Source organism: Balaenoptera physalus, assembly GCF_965194825.1.
Source record: "Balaenoptera physalus genome assembly, chromosome: 9".
NCBI classification, from domain to species: domain Eukaryota; kingdom Metazoa; phylum Chordata; class Mammalia; order Artiodactyla; family Balaenopteridae; genus Balaenoptera; species Balaenoptera physalus.
The window spans coordinates 5,121,301-5,140,831 of NC_138888.1; the positions used below are offsets into that span (position 1 = coordinate 5,121,301).

A 19,531-nucleotide genomic window follows, 5' to 3' on the forward strand; every position below is an offset into this window, starting at 1 on the left:
TTCTAATTTTATAGGCTAAATCACTTAAAACACTGTGACAAGGGGTTTTAAAATTCAGGTTTCAAGCTTAGGCAAGGTACTTTATTCATTCCTGACCGTGATAAAGTTTGAAGTTAAATGAGTGCTTATGGAATTTTTAGTATCAACTCAAATAGTTCTGTAAGAAAATACTTGTGGATTAATTCGCAAATGTTTTCTTCTAATATTTTACTTTTAACCACTTCCCCCTAGTTTTTCTTAGGATTCGGTTAAGTAACCAGTGCATACATAAAGAAAACAGAACCACAGGAGTTAAATTTTCATCCTAATTTTGAGATGCTCTCTCAAAATTGCTCTCTCAAACTGGAACTGCTGTATAGCACATAAAAATAAGCACTCTCTCTATACTTCACAAAATAGTACTTAACTGGAGAATCTAATTTTAATGTACATTTTCTGGAAAAACATGATTCCCAACTTACTATCACTAATATATATATATTTTTAGATGTAGGATATTTTTAAAATGTTCAATTAGCTTAACTGCTTTCTAACAAGACCACAAAGAGCTCCTACAAAGAGGTAGCAGATAATTATAAAAAATGACATTTGGAAGGAAACCCAAATGTCATCTAGCCCCTCCACACAACAGAAATTCCTCCCTAAATATTAAGAAATGTATGAATTATCATAGACTAATTTTTATATAGAAACCTTACTCATCTGATTTTTCAGAAGGAGAAACATTAAAACCTGTTTTACATTATACCCTTTGAGAAGCTAGTTTGGAGTCTGAAGAGTCAAAATTACCATTCTGAATCTGAAGAGGCAAGCACAGATGTCTACAGGAACCAGGGAGGGGACGAAAAAACTAAACCAAGTTATAAGAATGGAAATCAACAGTCCAGGTGTGATACTGGGGCAGTAAGGCGTAGTGGGGCAGTGAGTAACTGGGAGCTCTTGGTTTAAAAGGGACAGTGGAATTCATCAGTTTCAGCTGACGGCTACCTCAGGCACATGCAGGCTGCAGTTTTCTAGATAATTTGCTCTTTGAAGAAGTGTAGACTTTATGAATAGATTTTAAAAAGTCTACTAAGACTTTAAATGCTGGCAGGTAATTAAAGCAACAGCAACACTGTAGAGGCCAAACCAAACGCCATCTGTGGGCAGCTAGCTTGTACCCATGCTCTGGACCCTGCTTCTGTCGGCTTTTAGAAGCACGTGGGGAGAATAGTGCCAAGGAAAACAAAGGTTCTAGTGCATGATCAGAAAGGAGGAAAAGAAACCTGGAGAATAGATTTATGAATAAGTAAGGACTGGGAAATTTCAGGTGCAAGGGAGTCCTAAAACTTAGATGTCAAGATAAAATCTTTGAGAAAAGGTTTCAAACCACTGGTATTTTTACCAATTCTTCTTTGTTCAAAAAATTGATGACACTAATCCTTTTCACGTAGCCTACAGGATCAAAATTTGGTCAGCACTCCTTTCTTTTTTCTTACATCTAAAAACTATATACAAATTGTACCTGAGTTTCTTAATTAGAAACAAGTATTTGGGATGCACATCCAACTGAGAAACATTGTAGTAAGTCTGTTTACTGATTTCCTTTTCTAATCACTAGAAATCAGGGGAAATGTTATGATCAGCTTCTAGTGAAGTGAATTAGAGCTCCAGGATGTCACATTCTTCTGCTTTCTTTTAAATAGTGTTAAAAGCACCGATAGAAATTGAAAGTGAAATGTGCATTCTTTATTCTGATATTTATATGTGTGGTGTTTGTTTTTTTTGCGGGGGGGAGGCATAAGCAGCATTTTCAGCTGCAGCTGGCTTGAGAGGATGAAGCACATGCACTTTTTCCAGTTGGTTTATTGCACGTCATGTACAGTCTTAACGTGGTTCTCCATTCACATAGGATTTGGGAAGACCTATTTCAACTTTTCTATGTACAATTTCCACAAATAAAATTCTAAGTGTTTTATACACACCACTACAATATAAACCACAAAAGATGTATTTGGTAATCAAAATTTCTCGATAATAGCATTTTTAAAAAAGGTATAAATTGTTTACCATGGGAGCTGTGCTTTTTCCCACAATGTGGTGTCTTTTGCCACGAAGGGACGGCAAAACTGTAAGCCATGAGAAATCCACGTTGTGTTGCTATCTGCTGCACCTACCAACTACTTCTCCTGAGAATTCGTTCTTCCTCCTTCTCTCCCACCCCCTGCAATTAGTGCAGCAGAGACACAGAAAGGAGAGTACTACGCTTAGGTGAACCAGTTTGATTCAGCATTGAGTACCAGGTAGGCATATAATTCTGTTACATCTCTTCATAGCAAAGGCAGTTCAACTTAGATAATATTATGTTAAAAGAAACCACAGATAAAATTACATGTGTGTACCAAATGAATATTTCTAAAGGTAAAATTGTCTATAATAGGAATTATTTTTCCATTTTAAATAAAGGTAGTAAGAAACTTGTGACGATGTTTAAAAATTACCTTATGTATGTACTTAGAAAGTTTGAGTCCAAAAAGTTTTCTGGGTAACTTTTGCTATTAAATAATGGATTCTAATTTAGCAATACATTTCTTTCTACTAAAAATCACTTGCTGGAAATACTACAGTTGCTAATTGTTATCAAGGAATGACAGACAGCTTATTCCAAACACGCAAACAGACCCCTCCTCCCAAACTGGAGAAGCCTTAGACTGTCATTTATAAACGTGTTAGACTTAGCTGGTAAGGAAAAGATTGATTTGGTAATGAGCAATTTAAACCTGTTGTCTGCTTTTGGTGTACTAGAAAATTTAGATCATTATTTATCCAGTAGTTTAGAAACGTAACCACCTCCTCTCTTGTGTAAACATATGCACACCTTGGCATTACGGACAGGGTGCTTCAACTACCCTTCTAGGTGGACCCTGCCCTACAGAGGGGTAGGGGTAATGTGAATATCGACTTTCATGCTACATTTTTCCTGACAATTTGCCTAAGAAAAAAATGCTTGACTACTAAGTACATTAATTTCACCAACTTCTCGACTGAAAGCTTAACTTTCAATTGCTTTGTCAAGTACTAGTAGCACAAAACAATAAACTGCCTCTGGCATTTTATCATTCTAACAATTTGGTGATTCCATGTTTTATACTATTACAGCCTGTATAAAAGTGGGTTTTGTAATGTTATTTTTGTCTTTTAAAAATGGACTTTTACAACATAAAAGGTGGCAGTATGATTATACATAAAAGTAGTACTCTTAACTGAAAATGAGATGAGACTGCATTCACAGGCTTCAGAAAATGTGGAATTGTATAGAAATTCTTCATCAATTTCAGTGACATGGTGCCATGATGACTTGTATATTAGCAGCTTGAATGACATCTTCAGATTTTTACAGAATATATATTAGCTGTATGGCAATGTGAACTTTTACAGAGAGTAGCATAGTAAAGCTCTACCTAATAATAATGCATTGCCCCCCCCCACCCCGGAGAAACAATATATTTGTTTGATCCAAAGAACCATCTCAATTATGATTAAATCAGATGCTCTCGCTACTCTACATATTTCATGTATGTATATATACTATGGTAGTACTTTGGTTGGTTAATAGCATATTGGTGTTATGTCTTCTGTAACATGTGACTGATTTTAGCCCCAAATTTTAGAACTTTATAATAAATAAAATGTAATTTACAAAAATAAGCATTATTTACAAATGCAAAAATTCATCCTGAGAATTTTTATTATCCAGGAGAACTATTTCACAGAAAAGGAAATACCAGTATCTGTGAAATAAAAATGCACCTCAAGAGTTAAACTAAAGAATTGGTTAAGTAGAGGTCAATTTACCTAGGCTGCAGCCAAGAAAAGCATGAAGATATTTAATAGATCTTCTTAAATTGACCTGCATGCAAACCATGATATATATAACTTTTCAAATGCTATTAATTATTCTTCTCCCTTAAACTTCTTATATTAATGTATTCTGACTGTATTTTGTAACAGGGTGAGACATAAAGCTAAGTGACACTGTTTGATCTCTTGCTGAGGGTTCCACGAGGAGAGGTGGGTTTGTGGTTGTTGTGAACGGCTTACTCTGGACTGTCCTGAGACACAGAGCCACTCTGCCTTTGGCTTTACCTGGGTTTAGCCCCTCTAACAGGAGCAGCTGGCTAAAACAGTTCAAAACTTCTCTATAAAGGAAAAATGTCCAATTAAAACACAAATCTGAATAAAGGTAAGACATCATCAGATTCTTTGCTTTATGTGACCATAAAATTATCTACTTATAGAAATTTCAAAAAATGGTTCAACAAAGAATCAAACTGGTTTCTCGGGTATATCAATCATTATGACGAATCTCTTTACTCTTTATGCTGTGAGCAGACAGTGATTATTTTGGAGAAGGAAAAATAAGAAATGGTGGAATTAGTAATGCAGAGGCTGAAAGGCAAGTGGCGAGACTAGAAGAACGCCTCAAGCCAACACTACTTTGTTCCCGTCTCTACTGGCACCTACCTACCCCCCCCCCACCCCGAAGTAAAAGCCCAGGATAACCAAAGCCATTTTAACAGTAGTGTGCGGAACTGTCAGCTGACAAACAACATAAAAACAAGTCACGCTATGTTATCTGTGGTCACGTTCTTCAGGGTTAGTCCAGGAATTCAAGACTTTACATTCCTTTGTCTTTATTTGTTTATTTTAATTAAACACGTAAAGGTTAATAAACAGACATAGTCCAGAGTTAGTAGGTTGGTATTATAACATTTATTAAAATAATGCTATGGGTTAATAGAAACAGCAAAGAACCAAAGAATTAAAATGCAAGCTATGTAAAATCCCAACTAAAACCCGAAAGTGTCTAATGTATTCATTCATTAGCTAACTAAAAGCCCAAGAAAGACAAGACACCCAATATAATAAAGTACTGCAAAACAATTGGCAATTTTCAGTTATCAAAATTGTGGATTTTGCATTTTGTATCCTTTTCTCAATCAAGAAAAAAATTCTTTTTGAATGTTATATAACATACATATAAAACAAGATAGAAAAATACATTATAAACTTGTAACAATGGCTGTAAATACATTATCTTACATGTTTCTCATAGGCAATAGGTTGGTTATGATACATAGATAGCATGAAACTACTGAGATAATAAAGAATAGACAAAAATACATGTCAGCTGTACGGTAACATACAAGCGACACTCCCATCTACCCGCACTAAAAAATTACATAATACTGTCAGAAAAAAAAGTCTTAAAAACTACATATTTTAATAAGAAATAAATTCAATAAAGAATGATAATACTGAGAACCAAGGCATTCAGAGATTTCAAAAGTCATGCTTTTTTTCAGTTGATCCAAAATTTTGTCAACTAAGTTTTCAAACGTTTGTTCAGAGCCAACATTACTCATAAATGTCACACATTTATCTCATACATTTACTTTCTTCCCCATAAAAGACCTTTGATAAACATCTAAAATGTCCAGGTATAACATAGTTGAGATGAAACTAGATCAAATACTGGTATCGTTTTTAAACTATCACCTCAAGTGTTTTGAGTGTCGCAAATTTATTCAACCAACCAAACAAAATAAAAATCAAAATGGCACAGCATATATTGTAAATAAATCAAAACAACTGTTATGTGTAACAGAAAGACAAAGCAGTGGCATGTTAAACTAAAGCTAGCTGAATACAGAACAATGAATGTCTATTGCATAGTAAATAAACTGAAAACGGCTTCCAAGTGAGACAAGATGATGGAGGAGATCACCACCAAGGTGCTTACTGAGCTTACTGCTGACCTTTGACTGTGAAGCTGTGAAGGTATGTAAGAGGGAAGGAACTGACGAGCTGGGGAGCCACCGCCACTTGATATTTGCCACGTCTGGTACTGAGCAGTTAATGATTACTTAAGAGTTTAGATGTAGGCTTTGTGCACAAATTGCTTCAACTACAAAACTGAACTTCATAAGAAACTGGAAGTTTAAACTCACATGTAGTTGAGTATTATATGCACAACCATGCTAGTTTTTCACATTCTTTTAAAGTTAAAAAGGGGCGTTGTTGGCTTAGGTTACTAAAACCAGCAGAGATGGACTACCCAAGTGATCTGGTATGGTAGAAACAAGTCTGATTAAATTTGGTTCATTTAAAAACCTTGTTTTCCAGAATGAAAAGCACAAAGATTCGTTTTTGTGAAAAAGGTTGCTAATATACTATTATTATATCCAATTAATAATACAAAATCCAATACCCCTCCCCCCCCCAACAAAATAGAGCTCTAATTTTGTAAAGTGGTGTTCAGATCACACATAATTTTTATTTCAGAATCCTTTGGACTAACATTAACCAAACAATAACCAAAAGCACTCAATTATGATTTTAAAAGAATGTTTTGAAACTTACTTGCTAGGCATTAGAAAAGTTACCAAATTTTTTCACAGTATCAGATTTGGCAAATTTATATCAAGGTAACGTGGCAAAAATCATATAATTCAAACCATCAACTCATTTGTCTCCCCTCACATCTTCTTTCACATACTGGGCGACTGAGTAACATGCATTAACTTGTATTCTGAGGGAGGAGCTGATCTTACAAGACAGTTGACTAAATGACCATGAAGGAAAATAAGGCACTTTCTTTTCTTTAGACTTATTCCAATACTTAAAAAATAAAAAAAAGACAAAAAGGCTCTTTTGGTCTTTTGTTTCTTGACAACCACCAGAAAAAATCATTTTCATGAAATAAAGGGTTTCTTTGTTCTATTTTTTTTTTATAACACTTGAAAGTATAAAATGCTACATTTCCAAAAATATATATATTTTTTCTGCACCAGCACCCTTGTATAGTAAAAGTATCTACTTTTTGTTCATTTGTTTCAATGCACTACACTTTATCTACAATTTCATTACATGTATACAGCAAATAGGCAAGCATGGCTTTTACATCCTTAATGATTTTTTTCTATACAGGGAGGTTTAAAAAAAATATTTGAACAGTTTGCCCAGTAATGTGACACATAATGCATGTACCTTGTTCTCGTATATTTTTTAAAGGAGGTGTAAAATAAAGGTTCAGTAATTTTAACTCAGATATTTATCTTTTAAAAAATAGTGTTGCAGTTTTGTTCTTTGCATTACTTTTCAAAATTCCTTAAGTTTTTCTCTCATGGCACACTTCTAATACTTCAAATTTTGGCAGGCAATATAAAAAAGGCTGCAACTTCTGCCCTTTGAGGGCACTGTAGTGACTAAACAGCATATCAAATTTTGAATACTTTTTGAAATCACTTCACCAATGACATCCCTGACCAAAGGTTCATGCATGATGCATCATCACACAGTACATTCAGAGAGCTTTGACTCGCTATGAGAAGAAAAGATTCCTAGAAGTCTCTCACAGTAACTGCCTCTGTCACTGAGTAGTTAAGGGCCATGTCTCCCCTTCTGAAGTGAGGCCTTCTTACCGTTCGCTTAGGGCGGGACATTAAAAGATGATCAGTGCTGTGGGATGAATTGGGCCTTATTGCTTTACTACTATTCAGTGCAGGTTCTAGAACCACTTTCACCCAAACAGAGAAAAGAAAAAAACAAAAAAAAACAAAAAAACCAAAAGCTGAGTTGGAGGACAATTTCTTTGTCTTTTGTTTGGTTAGATGGTAAGACGAACGGACAAGTGCCTCAGCTCGCTGCACTGACGACAGGCAAGCAAAGGCGATTACCAGTTAACTGATCAGCAGGCAGGCATGGTCAGGTCATCATTGGGTGAAGAGTTCAGAGGTCAGAAGGTCATAGGTTAGTTGCCGGTGGCGGCTGGGTGGTTAGAAACAAAAAAACAAAAAACAAAAAAAAAAAAGAAAAGAAAAGATAGAGAAGAGATTAGTTTCAGCTAGTGACGGCTTAATGACAACATGAAAAACTAATCACAACTAATAAAAAAAAGCATGTTTAATTCTGACAAACTGATTGACACCATCTACAGAATACAATAAAAATCATGACAATTTCATATCATGATTTGAACAAATGAAGGAGAGCCCACTCCCACAAAAAAAAACAAAATAAAAAAACAAAAAACAAAAACTGTTAACAGGAAAAAATAGAAATAAAATACAACTAACAACTAATAGTTAGTAGCAGTCAATGAAGAAAACTGGAAAACAACAACAATGGATAGGTTTGGTATACGGAATTCCGAAACAGTCAGTGCAGTTATCAGTATCTGACTGCTATTAAGCATTAGTATTCTCTCGGATGCAAGCATTAAAGCAACTATTAATGATGGATGTGATTATTAATAACTGATGATCAACAGAAATGAATCTAAAGAAATTTAAATTTCTATGAATAATTTGGTTCAACATAAACTCTGGGCCAAACAAGGTTTCTTTTGTTCAATAAATGTTTATTGCTTTTTCAATTATTCTATTTACAAACAACATGGAATTTCTTGGCCTCATGACACAATGCAATACTAAACTGTAGTCTAGCAGTGTAGGCAACATGGGAACCAGAAAAAGGCCAGGCCTTCTGCACTAGCCAACACTTTCCAGTTGAAAATACTATTTTACACATATAGAACACTTATAAAATGCACTTGCATGTAAACACTGTAAAATCCTGCCATTTAAAATTCTATACTCAAAAAGCTCTAAGTACATCAAAAAATAGAAGAAATTTCTAATTGATACCAATAAGGCATTTTAAAACTACAAACAGCTTTCTTTATTCAATTTCAAAGCTAATACTCTGCAAATAACAATAAAATCTGACATTTCATATACATTCCTGCTTTATATTTTATATTTTAAAAGAAGCCACCTGTAAATACTATTTTCTTTTGCAAAGTAACAACAAAAAAAATTAAAAAAATTACAGTAAAACATAAAGTAGTTCTCAAGTGGAAAAGTTATCATTCCCAATGTCCTTGAGTTGCTCCTTCCTTAATCAACCTCTGTCACATTCTGCTTCACCAAACTTGGTCCACTTAACAGTAGTATGATTTTTAAGACTCATTCAATAGCTTAATTATTTCTACTATATTCTGAGGTTTGAGAGAATTTTCTGTACTGTTGCCATTGTGACTAAGGCAGAGGAGATGTAAATGAAAAGATACTCAGTGCAAAGGCAGATTCTGTGCCACTTCATAAATCAAAACCCAGCAGGTGTAATTTCACAAGAGTTTAAATGATCTATATAATGGACTGGTTTACCTTCATATAACAAAAATGCTTTCTATAGTCTATCATTTAGGATACCTTATAAATACTACAAAAATACTGTATCTTCAGTGTGACCAAATCTTCCCTGAATTTCTTAAAAATAAGTGGAATTTTATTTAAAAACTGCTATTCCAAAATCAGAAGAAAATAAATATTTAACATGATGTAGTCATACCACTTCATAGGTACTCCAGAAATACAGAATCTTAAAGCATCTTTGAAATCACTTAAAATTTTGATTAAAATTGTATTAAGTTTCTTATAACAAATTATGTAAATGATGGTTTTTGTAAAATTATTTAGAAAAATTCTGATTATGTTTTTTTGAGTGTGGAATACATAAACAAAGCAAACTACCATTTACATATATACCAGTAAACCTAGACTATATCCTCTGCCAAGTCCTGGCCTCCTACAGTACACACAGGTGTATCAACTGTGCAAAGCACTTATGGTTCATCACAACTAAAAAGTCAGTTGGTCTTTTATAGGCTTCAAATTCAGTTTTCAAATATGTGTAGAGGTGGGTTTACTTTTAGTAAAGAACTAGATATTTGTCAACCATGTAGTACTCTAAATGCTCATATAGAATTACATGGTTATATGTCTAAGGGCTGAGTTTCCTTGCATTAAATGAATACTTACAATAATCTTCCCTTCAAAAGATTAAAAAATAATAATTAAAAATAAAAACCTCAAAAATAGAGAAAACAGTAGTATCATAAAATAATTTAAGGATTTCAGACCTCTCCCTCAGACCCAACGAGTGCATACAGTGATAGTAACAGCAGTATATGAGTATTTGTTATTTAAAAAAAAAAAGTAGCATTTCGGTTTGCTGACATTGTATTTTTAATAAAAACAGTGACAGGACTAATCCAAACACATATAACTACAAAAGAGCCTCACGTGGAATGTGCTGTCATTTCCAAATACAGTAAAATCTTCCTAATATTTTCAACTATCTCAAGGCACTGGAGTATTGAGTAGACCAATAATTATTGTGTTAAAACAAAATTATGAGAAATCTCCTAAAAGGGGCATGCAGGGAAAGGTTAACAGAAGAAAAAACTACTTTTAAATACTCTTTAGAATTGTTTTAGACATTAACAATGTGGGGGAAAAAAGCTCTGATTATTCACGGAATTATTTGGTTTCCTTAAAAATAGAAAGTTACTTAAAAAAAACATTTTTTTAAAATTTCCTCCACTAGGAGACTTTTTCTGATACACAAAGGGTGGTTTACATGCTTGTGCATGACACACTGACACTTAACATTATCTTCATAAATAAATCATTGAGCTTGGGGGTCTATTGAATAATCTCTACAAGTAATATATGTATTAGTTAAAAGTCTTCAAACTAATTATGTATGATGCTATCATCAGTGTCTTTGGGAAGGTATTTTATTCTCATGTGGACAACAGCTGTATCCAATATTTATCATCAGTATTCAAGATAACCATGTAGAACAGGTAGGTCTTTCTTAAGTTCATAGAAAATGTAGGATTGGGGTGTAAATACATCACTTTCCACCACTAATAGTAGATACTTTGATCAAATTAATTAGTAGGTAATAGATGTGCCATAATAGAAGCTTGTAAAAAATCCTTTTTTATCTTGCTTTGGATTCCTACCTTGTAATGACAAACTTAGAAAACAATGTCAATAAACCGAAACTGTCACTCCTCAATAAACATAAATAATTTTATAAAAGGGTCCAAGGGCATATATAGGACACAAATTACAAATGTTGAAAAGGAGAAAAATGAAGACTTATTTCCCAGTCACAGGTTAGTCAAAAAGGATTTTCAAACAGCTGGATTCATGTCACCACAGAGCTTCAAGAGACAGTTTACCTTCAGATAATATATTTTAGCAGCAAATGACAAAAATCAAAGGATCCATTTTGGTAAGAGAATGTAAGAATAAAAGGGAACTGATTTTCTGATATATAAAAAAAATCCAACTTCATCAAAGTTATCTTCACAGTCCTTACTTTGTTGATTTCAGCTAAGTACTTGACATGTATACCCTTGTGTATACAGTGGTTCAAGTATCTTATTAAAAAGGAAAATGGAAACTAAATCTTCAGTTTTCTCCAAAAGGACACAGGAGGCATATATTCCTTTACTTCTCTCGCTAAAGCACCATCCGCTTAGTTCATTTTGCAAAACCAACCCAAAATTTCAGAACAATTAAAAGGTAAATTTTAGCAAAAATTATTCCTGAAAAATAACTAAGGCAACATGAAAATTTAATAGCTCCCCAAGGGGACTAATTTACGTTTTAGTAGAAATAAATCATTGTACATACTAATATAGAATTTAATAAGTTAAAATATGAAGGGAGGAAAAAAAAACACCCAAAAAAACCCAACCCTTAAACCTGTCAATTATTACAAATTAATTTAGAAAAAGAAAAGAAACGATGTGCAGGCAAGCAGTGATATCTCTTCCATCAGGTGTGGTGTTACAAATCTTATGGACACCCAACGCATTTCTCATAAACAAGAACTGCAGAACTAAACTAACCTCGGTCTGCGGTCACAATCCTTTGGTAAGGATGGACACGCATATCGTGCCTTCGAACTTTAGTAGCCACCGCACCTAGTTAAATTGCAATTACCAAGACAAAGTTAGAGAACATTCACAAGGGAAAAGAAAACAAACATTAACAGCAGGTTTATCAAAATGGATTTCAAATGTTCGTTTACTGCAAAAGTTTTCTTTTAGGAAACATGTTAAGGCACAGTAGTCTTAAAATTAACCATAATATGTTGCGTATATATGCATCTATTACTATTGCATTCATTTCAATAATCTTGGCCTTAACCTATTTTATCCATTCATTTACAATCCCAAGTTACAGATTTCATGAACTCTATTAGATCCAAACATGGTTAAGCTTTACTAGTCACATATTCACTGAAGTGCCTTTCTTGCAGCAGGACTACTTAAATAATGCCATGTTTAATACTGACAATTATTTGCTAACCTTAAGACCACTTCCAGAGTCTATCACTTAAGAAGGTTTAAAAGCAATTCTTAAAGCCTACAGATTGTGGTTCTAAACTTTGAGTCAATAAGTATGAACTGCAATGAATTAGGTGATTAGTAAAGCAAACAGTATAGTACACTTAGCAGTCAGTATACTACTATACACTCCTTTATAAATTACCGTTACTTTGTAAGATTACAGCCTAAACCAATTAATAACATACTTTTCCTTTCTATCAGTGTGCAAAAGTGCAAGTCAGTCACTGACTGCTAGGCTAAGCATCCCTCCCACCCCCTGGAGGCTGCTGAGACTAAGCATTTGTTAAATTCAGATCTGATGAGGGTTCAGTTAAGACCGTTCTTGAATTCTTAGCCTTTCGTTGGGAAAGCCATACCTAAAGATAAAAGGAAGGGAATTAAAAATTAGTCATCAATGAAGATTTGATGCTAATACCAATCTCCTCACTACCACCAACACACATGTCTGCATCCGTTTTGAAGGGCACTGCTCATTTTAAAATAATATGATGAGACTTGATATATAGCATGCATGTTATCTGTGTGCAAATTTATTATAACATAGCAATTTGAAATATTTTCTCAGTTCTCCAAGTGGTCAATATCATGTTTTACTGCTTAGGTGGCAAAGCGAGAAATAAAATTGATAATGGAGTCTTGTCATTTAGTACTCATTATTATTCATCTTATGAATGTCAATTAGGTATCTGTATATTTTGCTTTCAATTTTGTCAGTCTAATAATTAAGTATTATAAATAAAAATTTTCCAACACAACAAAAGCACATTGCTTTAAAATGAGAAATTTTACTGCAGTGCCTCTTGCTGTTTCTAAGCAGTAAACTGGTCCATCACCCCTTTTTTCATTTTAGAAAAACTAATCTTATGTAAGTATAATTCCACGAGGCAAAATCAGCGAGATCTTGCATTGAGAGTGCTGGAACAGCAGCTGGTGGCTAAGAGTGCCAGCCCTGCAGGAAGCAACAGTCAAACTCCTCGAACAGACGCTGTGCGTGCAGCAGAGAGGAGCTCTGGGGGAAAGGAGCAGGCATGGGGCCACAGGACAGAGCGTTAACAGAAAGGAAAACATAAAGGGGTTATAGGTTACATGTTATTTTAAAAATGCTTCGAGAAATATGCAACAGAAACAGGCCTCTCATAAACAGTTCTATTGTATAATTCTGACCTATAATACTTTTTACAATGATTTAGAGATAAATGGAAAACATGTACAATAAAATGTATCTGCTCATGAAACAAAAGGCACCTGAGTGCATGCACACACACAGATAACATACAGAGCATCGTGGCTTTTTTAAATTGAACAATGAATTCTCAAGTTTAAATCTTAGTGTCCAGGTTCATTAAAGACTTTCATATTTTTAGAAATCAATATTAATGCTGGGAAAAAAGAACTTAAAAGATCAAAGTCCTAAAAGTCAACAGCATGCACGCAGCACCAAGGTCATATACAATTCAAAAAAAAAGAATTCAAATTCTGTCTGGTAAAACAAAGGGGCAGCCCGGAAACAGTTTGTTCCACATTGACTGGTCGTGTTAGAACAGCTGCTGTACTCTAGTCCTTCATCCAGCAAGTCAATGGGCTGAAATATCAGGCATGACTGGCATTTCAATCCACTCTATAAAAAAAAGGCATCAGTAATGTCTTTTTCAAGCACACCACTTTTTGTTCATGTAAAACCGAGCGTTTATAGCATGATCTTAATTTCTGTCTCAAATGTGATTCTAATTCAGTGACTTGGTGTTTACTTCATTCCATACTGTACTACTGAAATTAAGAGTGTCTCTTATGTTTAATATTAACTAGGACTTCAAAAGAGAAAAGCTGAAGAAAACTGAAGAATGCAACTATTTATCTGGTCCCTTTCATATTTTAAGTGATCACAAATATTAGAAAACACACATCAGTTTTAAAAATATCTCAAAAGACTTTCACACAGAAGTTTAAAATTTAGCTGACAAATCTCTGACACAAAAGGAATCTAAAAACTGGGTGGTGGAGCTCATGAAAAGGATAGGTAGGCCAAGAGGTGGGATCTAAAACTCAGAATGACCGCAATGATGTCAAAAATGTGAAAAGTATTTTCTGTTTAAAACGTTCATCTCAAATTTACCCAACCAAAGTGAATTTCAGTCACCAAAGTGAATCTGAATAAATTTAAGGTACAATTATTTACAGGGGGAACGCTTATAAGAGATTGAAACAGAACAAAATTTAGTTTTCAGTCTTTCTAATGGAAACTTGTCTTGCCTCTCTAAAATGGATATATCATTTCAAAGTCTGGGGCAGCAGAAGTTATGAAGAAAAATGTCATTAACCATACAGGGAGAACAACTTACCTAATACACCGCTAGGTTCAATAGGGTACTCAAGGATCGATGTAGCTGGCGCCAACGTGTAGGGGTATTCATAGGGCGTGTAGATTAAACCAGCTTCGGGCCCTGGAGGGACTATCGCAGCAGCTGGGTGAGGAGTTCCGTTTGGCATGACAGCGGTCTGTATCTGTCTGATCAAAGGCATTATGGTAGGGCCAGCTGGCGTAGGGGTGCGCAGGGCAGCTGGTGGGAGAACGGGCGCAGGCCCCGTGATAACCCTTGGAGCGGCCTGGGCTGTGGCTGCAAGAGAAAAGGCAAGGGCTGCTACAGTGAAAGCGAAGAGATTGAGAAGGAGGCACAGGGACAGCCAAGGGCGAGACGTGGGAAACGAGAGGGAAGGGAAGGAGAGAGCAGAGAAGAAGAAAAATAAAAGGAAATCGTTAGTACATGCGCTGGTCACACAGAAATGCCAAAGCACACCAACCAAATGCAAAACAGCTTCCCCTTCCCCAACGTGATTGAGAATAAATATGCAAACATTAAAAAGCCACTGGGGAAAAAAAGAATGAGACCATTAAAACAGGTTATATTTACTTCATATATTTGATATATCTATGTTTTTAAGATTTCATGAGACTAATGGTGCATGCAGAAGCACAAAAAAACACTTGCATTAAAAGATGTTAAAAAATACTTGGTAACTGGAGTCCACAGAAATACAGTTTTGGTATATTTCTAAAGAGTAGCTTCAATTACAAATGAAGGAAAGAATAATTTTCATTGTATTAACTTAGTCAAATAACCAACAGTTATTAATTTCCTGCATCTGTAGGAATTAACTTCTTTATAGAAAAAACAATACAAAAAAATGTTTCATTCCTAAACACATGACTATTAATGATATACTCAATTTCACAAGTAAATTAAAGCCAACCATTTGTAAAAGTAACCACTCTAAACACACTAGGGTGTCTATATTTGGGAAAGTTGGCTATGTCTTTAAAATTCTATTTCTTTAAAAAAATTTGGGAAAGTTGGCTATGTCTTTAAAATTCTATTTCTTTAAAAAAAATTAGTAATTTAAATGACATCATGTTCATATGAATGATGTGTAAAACTTAGACTGTCTCAAAATATAAATTTCACATTATTTCATTTTTAAATATAAAAAAGCAGTCCTCTTACAGTTTATGAAAGCATGCACAATACATATAAAGGGGAAAATAGGATTAAAAATAGTATCATCTACTGCTCTCTGTGAACTCACATATAAAATCAACAGAGAAAAAAATACTGGAGGAAAAATGTGCAAGCAAGGGGAAAGACTAGAATTCAACAGAAGAATCACTGCATTCAGATATATTCCAAATTAGCTTTTATTTTTTAAAAAAATTTTGTCCTTTGCATAAATGTAACAAACCAGAAGTCTTAAGTCTGTAGTTAACAGAAAATTTCCTGAAACTCTTGAATTTAGAAGTTGAAATTTCATCAAAAGAATAAAAGAAAAGTTTGTAAACTCAAAACTTAGGCATGCTGGCATAAAATAAAATCAAGAGAGTGCCCTCAATTCTTGAAAGCAGTAAAAATGGGACAGTTAGTCCCGTATCAAGTGACAGTTATTTCAACTCTTCACTTTGTTTAACTGTTGATGTATTGTGCTGCCAAAAGGAGAGAGGTCTGGGGACAAAACAGCTGAAACAGCTGTAGCTCTGAGCCTCAGTCTCATTCTTACGTGATTTAATGTTGGCATCTCTGTAGGTGCCATTGAGAATTGCAAGCTCCATCAGTTGCATCTTCTTCAGGCTGTCTTCTCCCTCCGCCTATACGTGGAAAATACAAGAGCACTAAGCACTTGAAATGGTCCATACACATCACAGCCATATCTACGCACAAACCTTAAAATAGGTATCATGTGACTGTAGCCATCTGTTTCAAACAGGGAAAAAAGATCAGGGAACCAAAAGGTGCTACATGCTGAAGCCCATTCTCAGTAATGGGATGTTGATACACAGGATACTCTCAACTGCCACCAGCTACGTTCCTAACGTAAGCTACACTGATTTATTAATGTTCTTCTAAAAAGCTTTACTTTTAAATGGAATCAATGGAAATGTTAGGTAAATTAAATATAGTATAGTCTGTACAGCACCTATCACTTTGTTGAAGAGTCTAAAACTCAAATGTATTCATTAAAAGACAAAAAACAAAAACAAACTGGGATTTTAAACATGTAAGATTTGACTGTGGTATTCAGGTAAGGAAATTTGTTTAATTCTCCCAGAAGGAAAATTTAATAAAATCATAATCATAAGAATTTCTGAAATTTGTGTATATATTCTCGTTTCTTATGCCAACATCCCGCTCTCCCCTCCATTAGCAAATGCTATCAATTCTAAAGCAAATCCATCCTTAGGGTCAGCTGATATACTGTCCAAGCCAAGAAAAACTTAATAGTGAAATGGGGCACTATTAGTAATTATGCAACAGGCAAAACCCAGGGATGTCTCTGATCATCAAAATGTTTGGCCATTTCATTTACCTTGGATTTGCCCCACACCCTCTCCATTTACTGTGGTCACCCTTGCTCTTGTCATTATTGGTATATTACCAAAACTACTACAATAATGTGTTAATAGTATCTGTTCTCCAATCAATCTATGCACAATGGCCAGATTAATTGCCCAAAACACAACTTTTCATCTTAATGTTTCTTGACATTCTCATGTCTTAAAACCCTTCATGGTCTCTTACCATCTAAAAAAAAATAATACATTTAAACTACCTATGGTCTGGCCCCAAACTATCTTCTCAAGTTAAATCAATCTACGTTCTTTACACATATCTTATGCTATAAATCAAGTCAAATCACTCCGTTATTCATCTCTGTGCATATTCCTATTTCCTCCATCTTGAATGCTTCTCTGCGCTCCACTCTACCCTTCATCCTTCTTTCCAAATCCTACTTCATCCCTGCAGACTTCAACCTAAGTGCTACCTTCTCAAAGGGCTATCCCTAGATCGTATTTTTCTGCCCTGAATTAGTTTGTTGTATATCACAACTACCGAGCAAAGAACAAGCTCCTAGAGAACAGAGCCTATTTCCTATTTATCACTGCCTATCTTCCCACTCATCCCATCTCCCCAAGTCATTTGCTAGGATTTAGTTTTTAAATGACTGGTATGAGAAATCTTTAACTGTATTTACAAATTTCAAACGTCTAAATCCTGCAGGATAAACTTCAGGAACAGAAAGATGAGGTTCATCCCTGAAGATGGTGGCAGAAATGGAACTATGTGCTGCTCACATATTTTATGCATTACCTAAGCCTCGGGACTTAATATTTCAAAGGAAAGTAACCCAGTGATACATGTTTCTGATGTAACATTGGTCCTTCTTGATTCAAGGAAGGAGCAGGTGACAAACTTCTCAGTCCTTTCCTATTACACAAAACTCTGTCCCTGGCACTATAACAGCACATGGGGTGCTATAGTTTGTAATAAAGAGAATTGCTAAGTGGACTTTTAACAAACCACAAAGAATTTTTTTTAAGATAAGTGAAAACATCATGAAGACTGATGTGCCACTGTCGGCATGTTCCACTGCCGACTTTTCAGAAACATACTTTGCAGTAGTAGAAAATGGAGAAGATACTTGCACTCTGTGGAATTACTATTCCTTGATCCCTATGAACGTGTACAGATGAATGAAAAAAAAAGAAGTAATATGATTTATTTGAAAGACACATTACTTGCTAAAGATAAAAATAAGTAAGCAATGTCACTGGAAGAGAAGAATTAGAAATCTATTATGGGGCTTCCCTTGTGGTGCAGTGGTTAAGAATCCACCTGCCAATGCAGGGAACATGGGTTCGAGCCCTGGTCCGGAAGATCCCACATGCCGCGGAGCAACTAAGCCCGTGAGCCACAACTACTGAGCCTGCATGCTGCAACTACTGAAGCCCATGTGCCTAGAACCCGTGCTCTGCAACAAGAGAAGCCACCACAATGAGAAGCCCGCGCACCGCAACAAAGAGCAGCCCCCGCTCGCTGCAACTAGAGAAAGCCTGCGCACAACAAAGACCCAACGCAGCCAAAAATAAATAAAATAAATTTATAAAAAGAAATCTATTATGATAAAACTGCTTAAACTTGTCCACTGAAAACTAGTAATACTAAAAATTAAAATTTGCCACATCGTTTCAAACCCAAATCTATGTATAACAGAATACCAAAATAAGTATATAAACTATACTCTATATAAACAGAAAGAAAAGCAATAGGTATACCTTCAGTCACCGTCCACAAGAAAGTGGAAAGTGGTACACATTTGAAAATGTCAGAGAAGTAAGAAGAAGAAATAAAGATGAAAGAAGAAGTGAGGTGATACAATGCCTCATACACAGTGCTGTACAAAGAAGAGGAGCTAGAACACATGTTTTCACTGAACAGCTTCTTTCGGATAACAAAATAACCACACTCATTAGCTGGTGATGCAGTGTAAAACTTGGGAGGAAGGCAAAGAAGATGATGGAAGAAATACGTGTGTGCATGTGCAGGGCCTGTGCATGCATGTGTGTGCCTTTTGCAGGGTACAGGAAATGAAAAACTGATCTAGTGACATCAACAGAGGAGAATAAAAACCAGAGCAGCACAGCTTTCACTAGGTGGTGTCAGTGAAGTGTGTCATAATGACACAGTTGCTGGAGGCCACCAAGACTTACAAGTTACGAATTACGGTATGTACAATGAATTATATCACATTATGGCAGGCTATACTAGTATCTCCTAGCAGAACACAGAATTTAGTCGGCAAAGCTGGAATTTGAACCTGGTGGTCTCACTCCAGAACAAGCTTCTCTCTTGCATCCTCACCACTCCTACCCACTCTGCACTCACAGGGCATGATGTTATGTGTCTCAAGAGACAACTATGGACTTTTGGGTGACTCTAGTTTTGGGAT

The 19,531-nt window shown here is 35.1% G+C and overlaps 1 protein-coding gene across 7 annotated transcripts in view; it reads right to left on the reverse strand.

Moving 5' to 3' along the window:
* Window positions 1-1,827: 1,827 nt before the first annotated feature.
* The window catches only part of QKI (QKI, KH domain containing RNA binding), a 137,776-nt gene continuing 120,072 nt past the window's right edge, over window positions 1,828-19,531 (reverse strand). The window contains exons 5-8 of one of the 7 annotated variants that reach the window (XR_014267670.1): window positions 16,304-16,391; window positions 14,596-14,895; window positions 11,753-12,612; window positions 1,828-7,809 (exon numbers count right to left, since the gene is read on the reverse strand). Coding sequence is in view for 6 of the 7 variants with exons in the window: in XM_082475657.1 (XP_082331783.1) it covers window positions 7,793-7,809; window positions 11,753-11,827; window positions 14,596-14,895; window positions 16,304-16,391 (480 nt within the window). In the remaining variant the exon portion in view is untranslated. The other 6 variants (XM_082475660.1, XM_082475658.1, XM_082475657.1 and 3 more) reach the window with 6 other exon arrangements.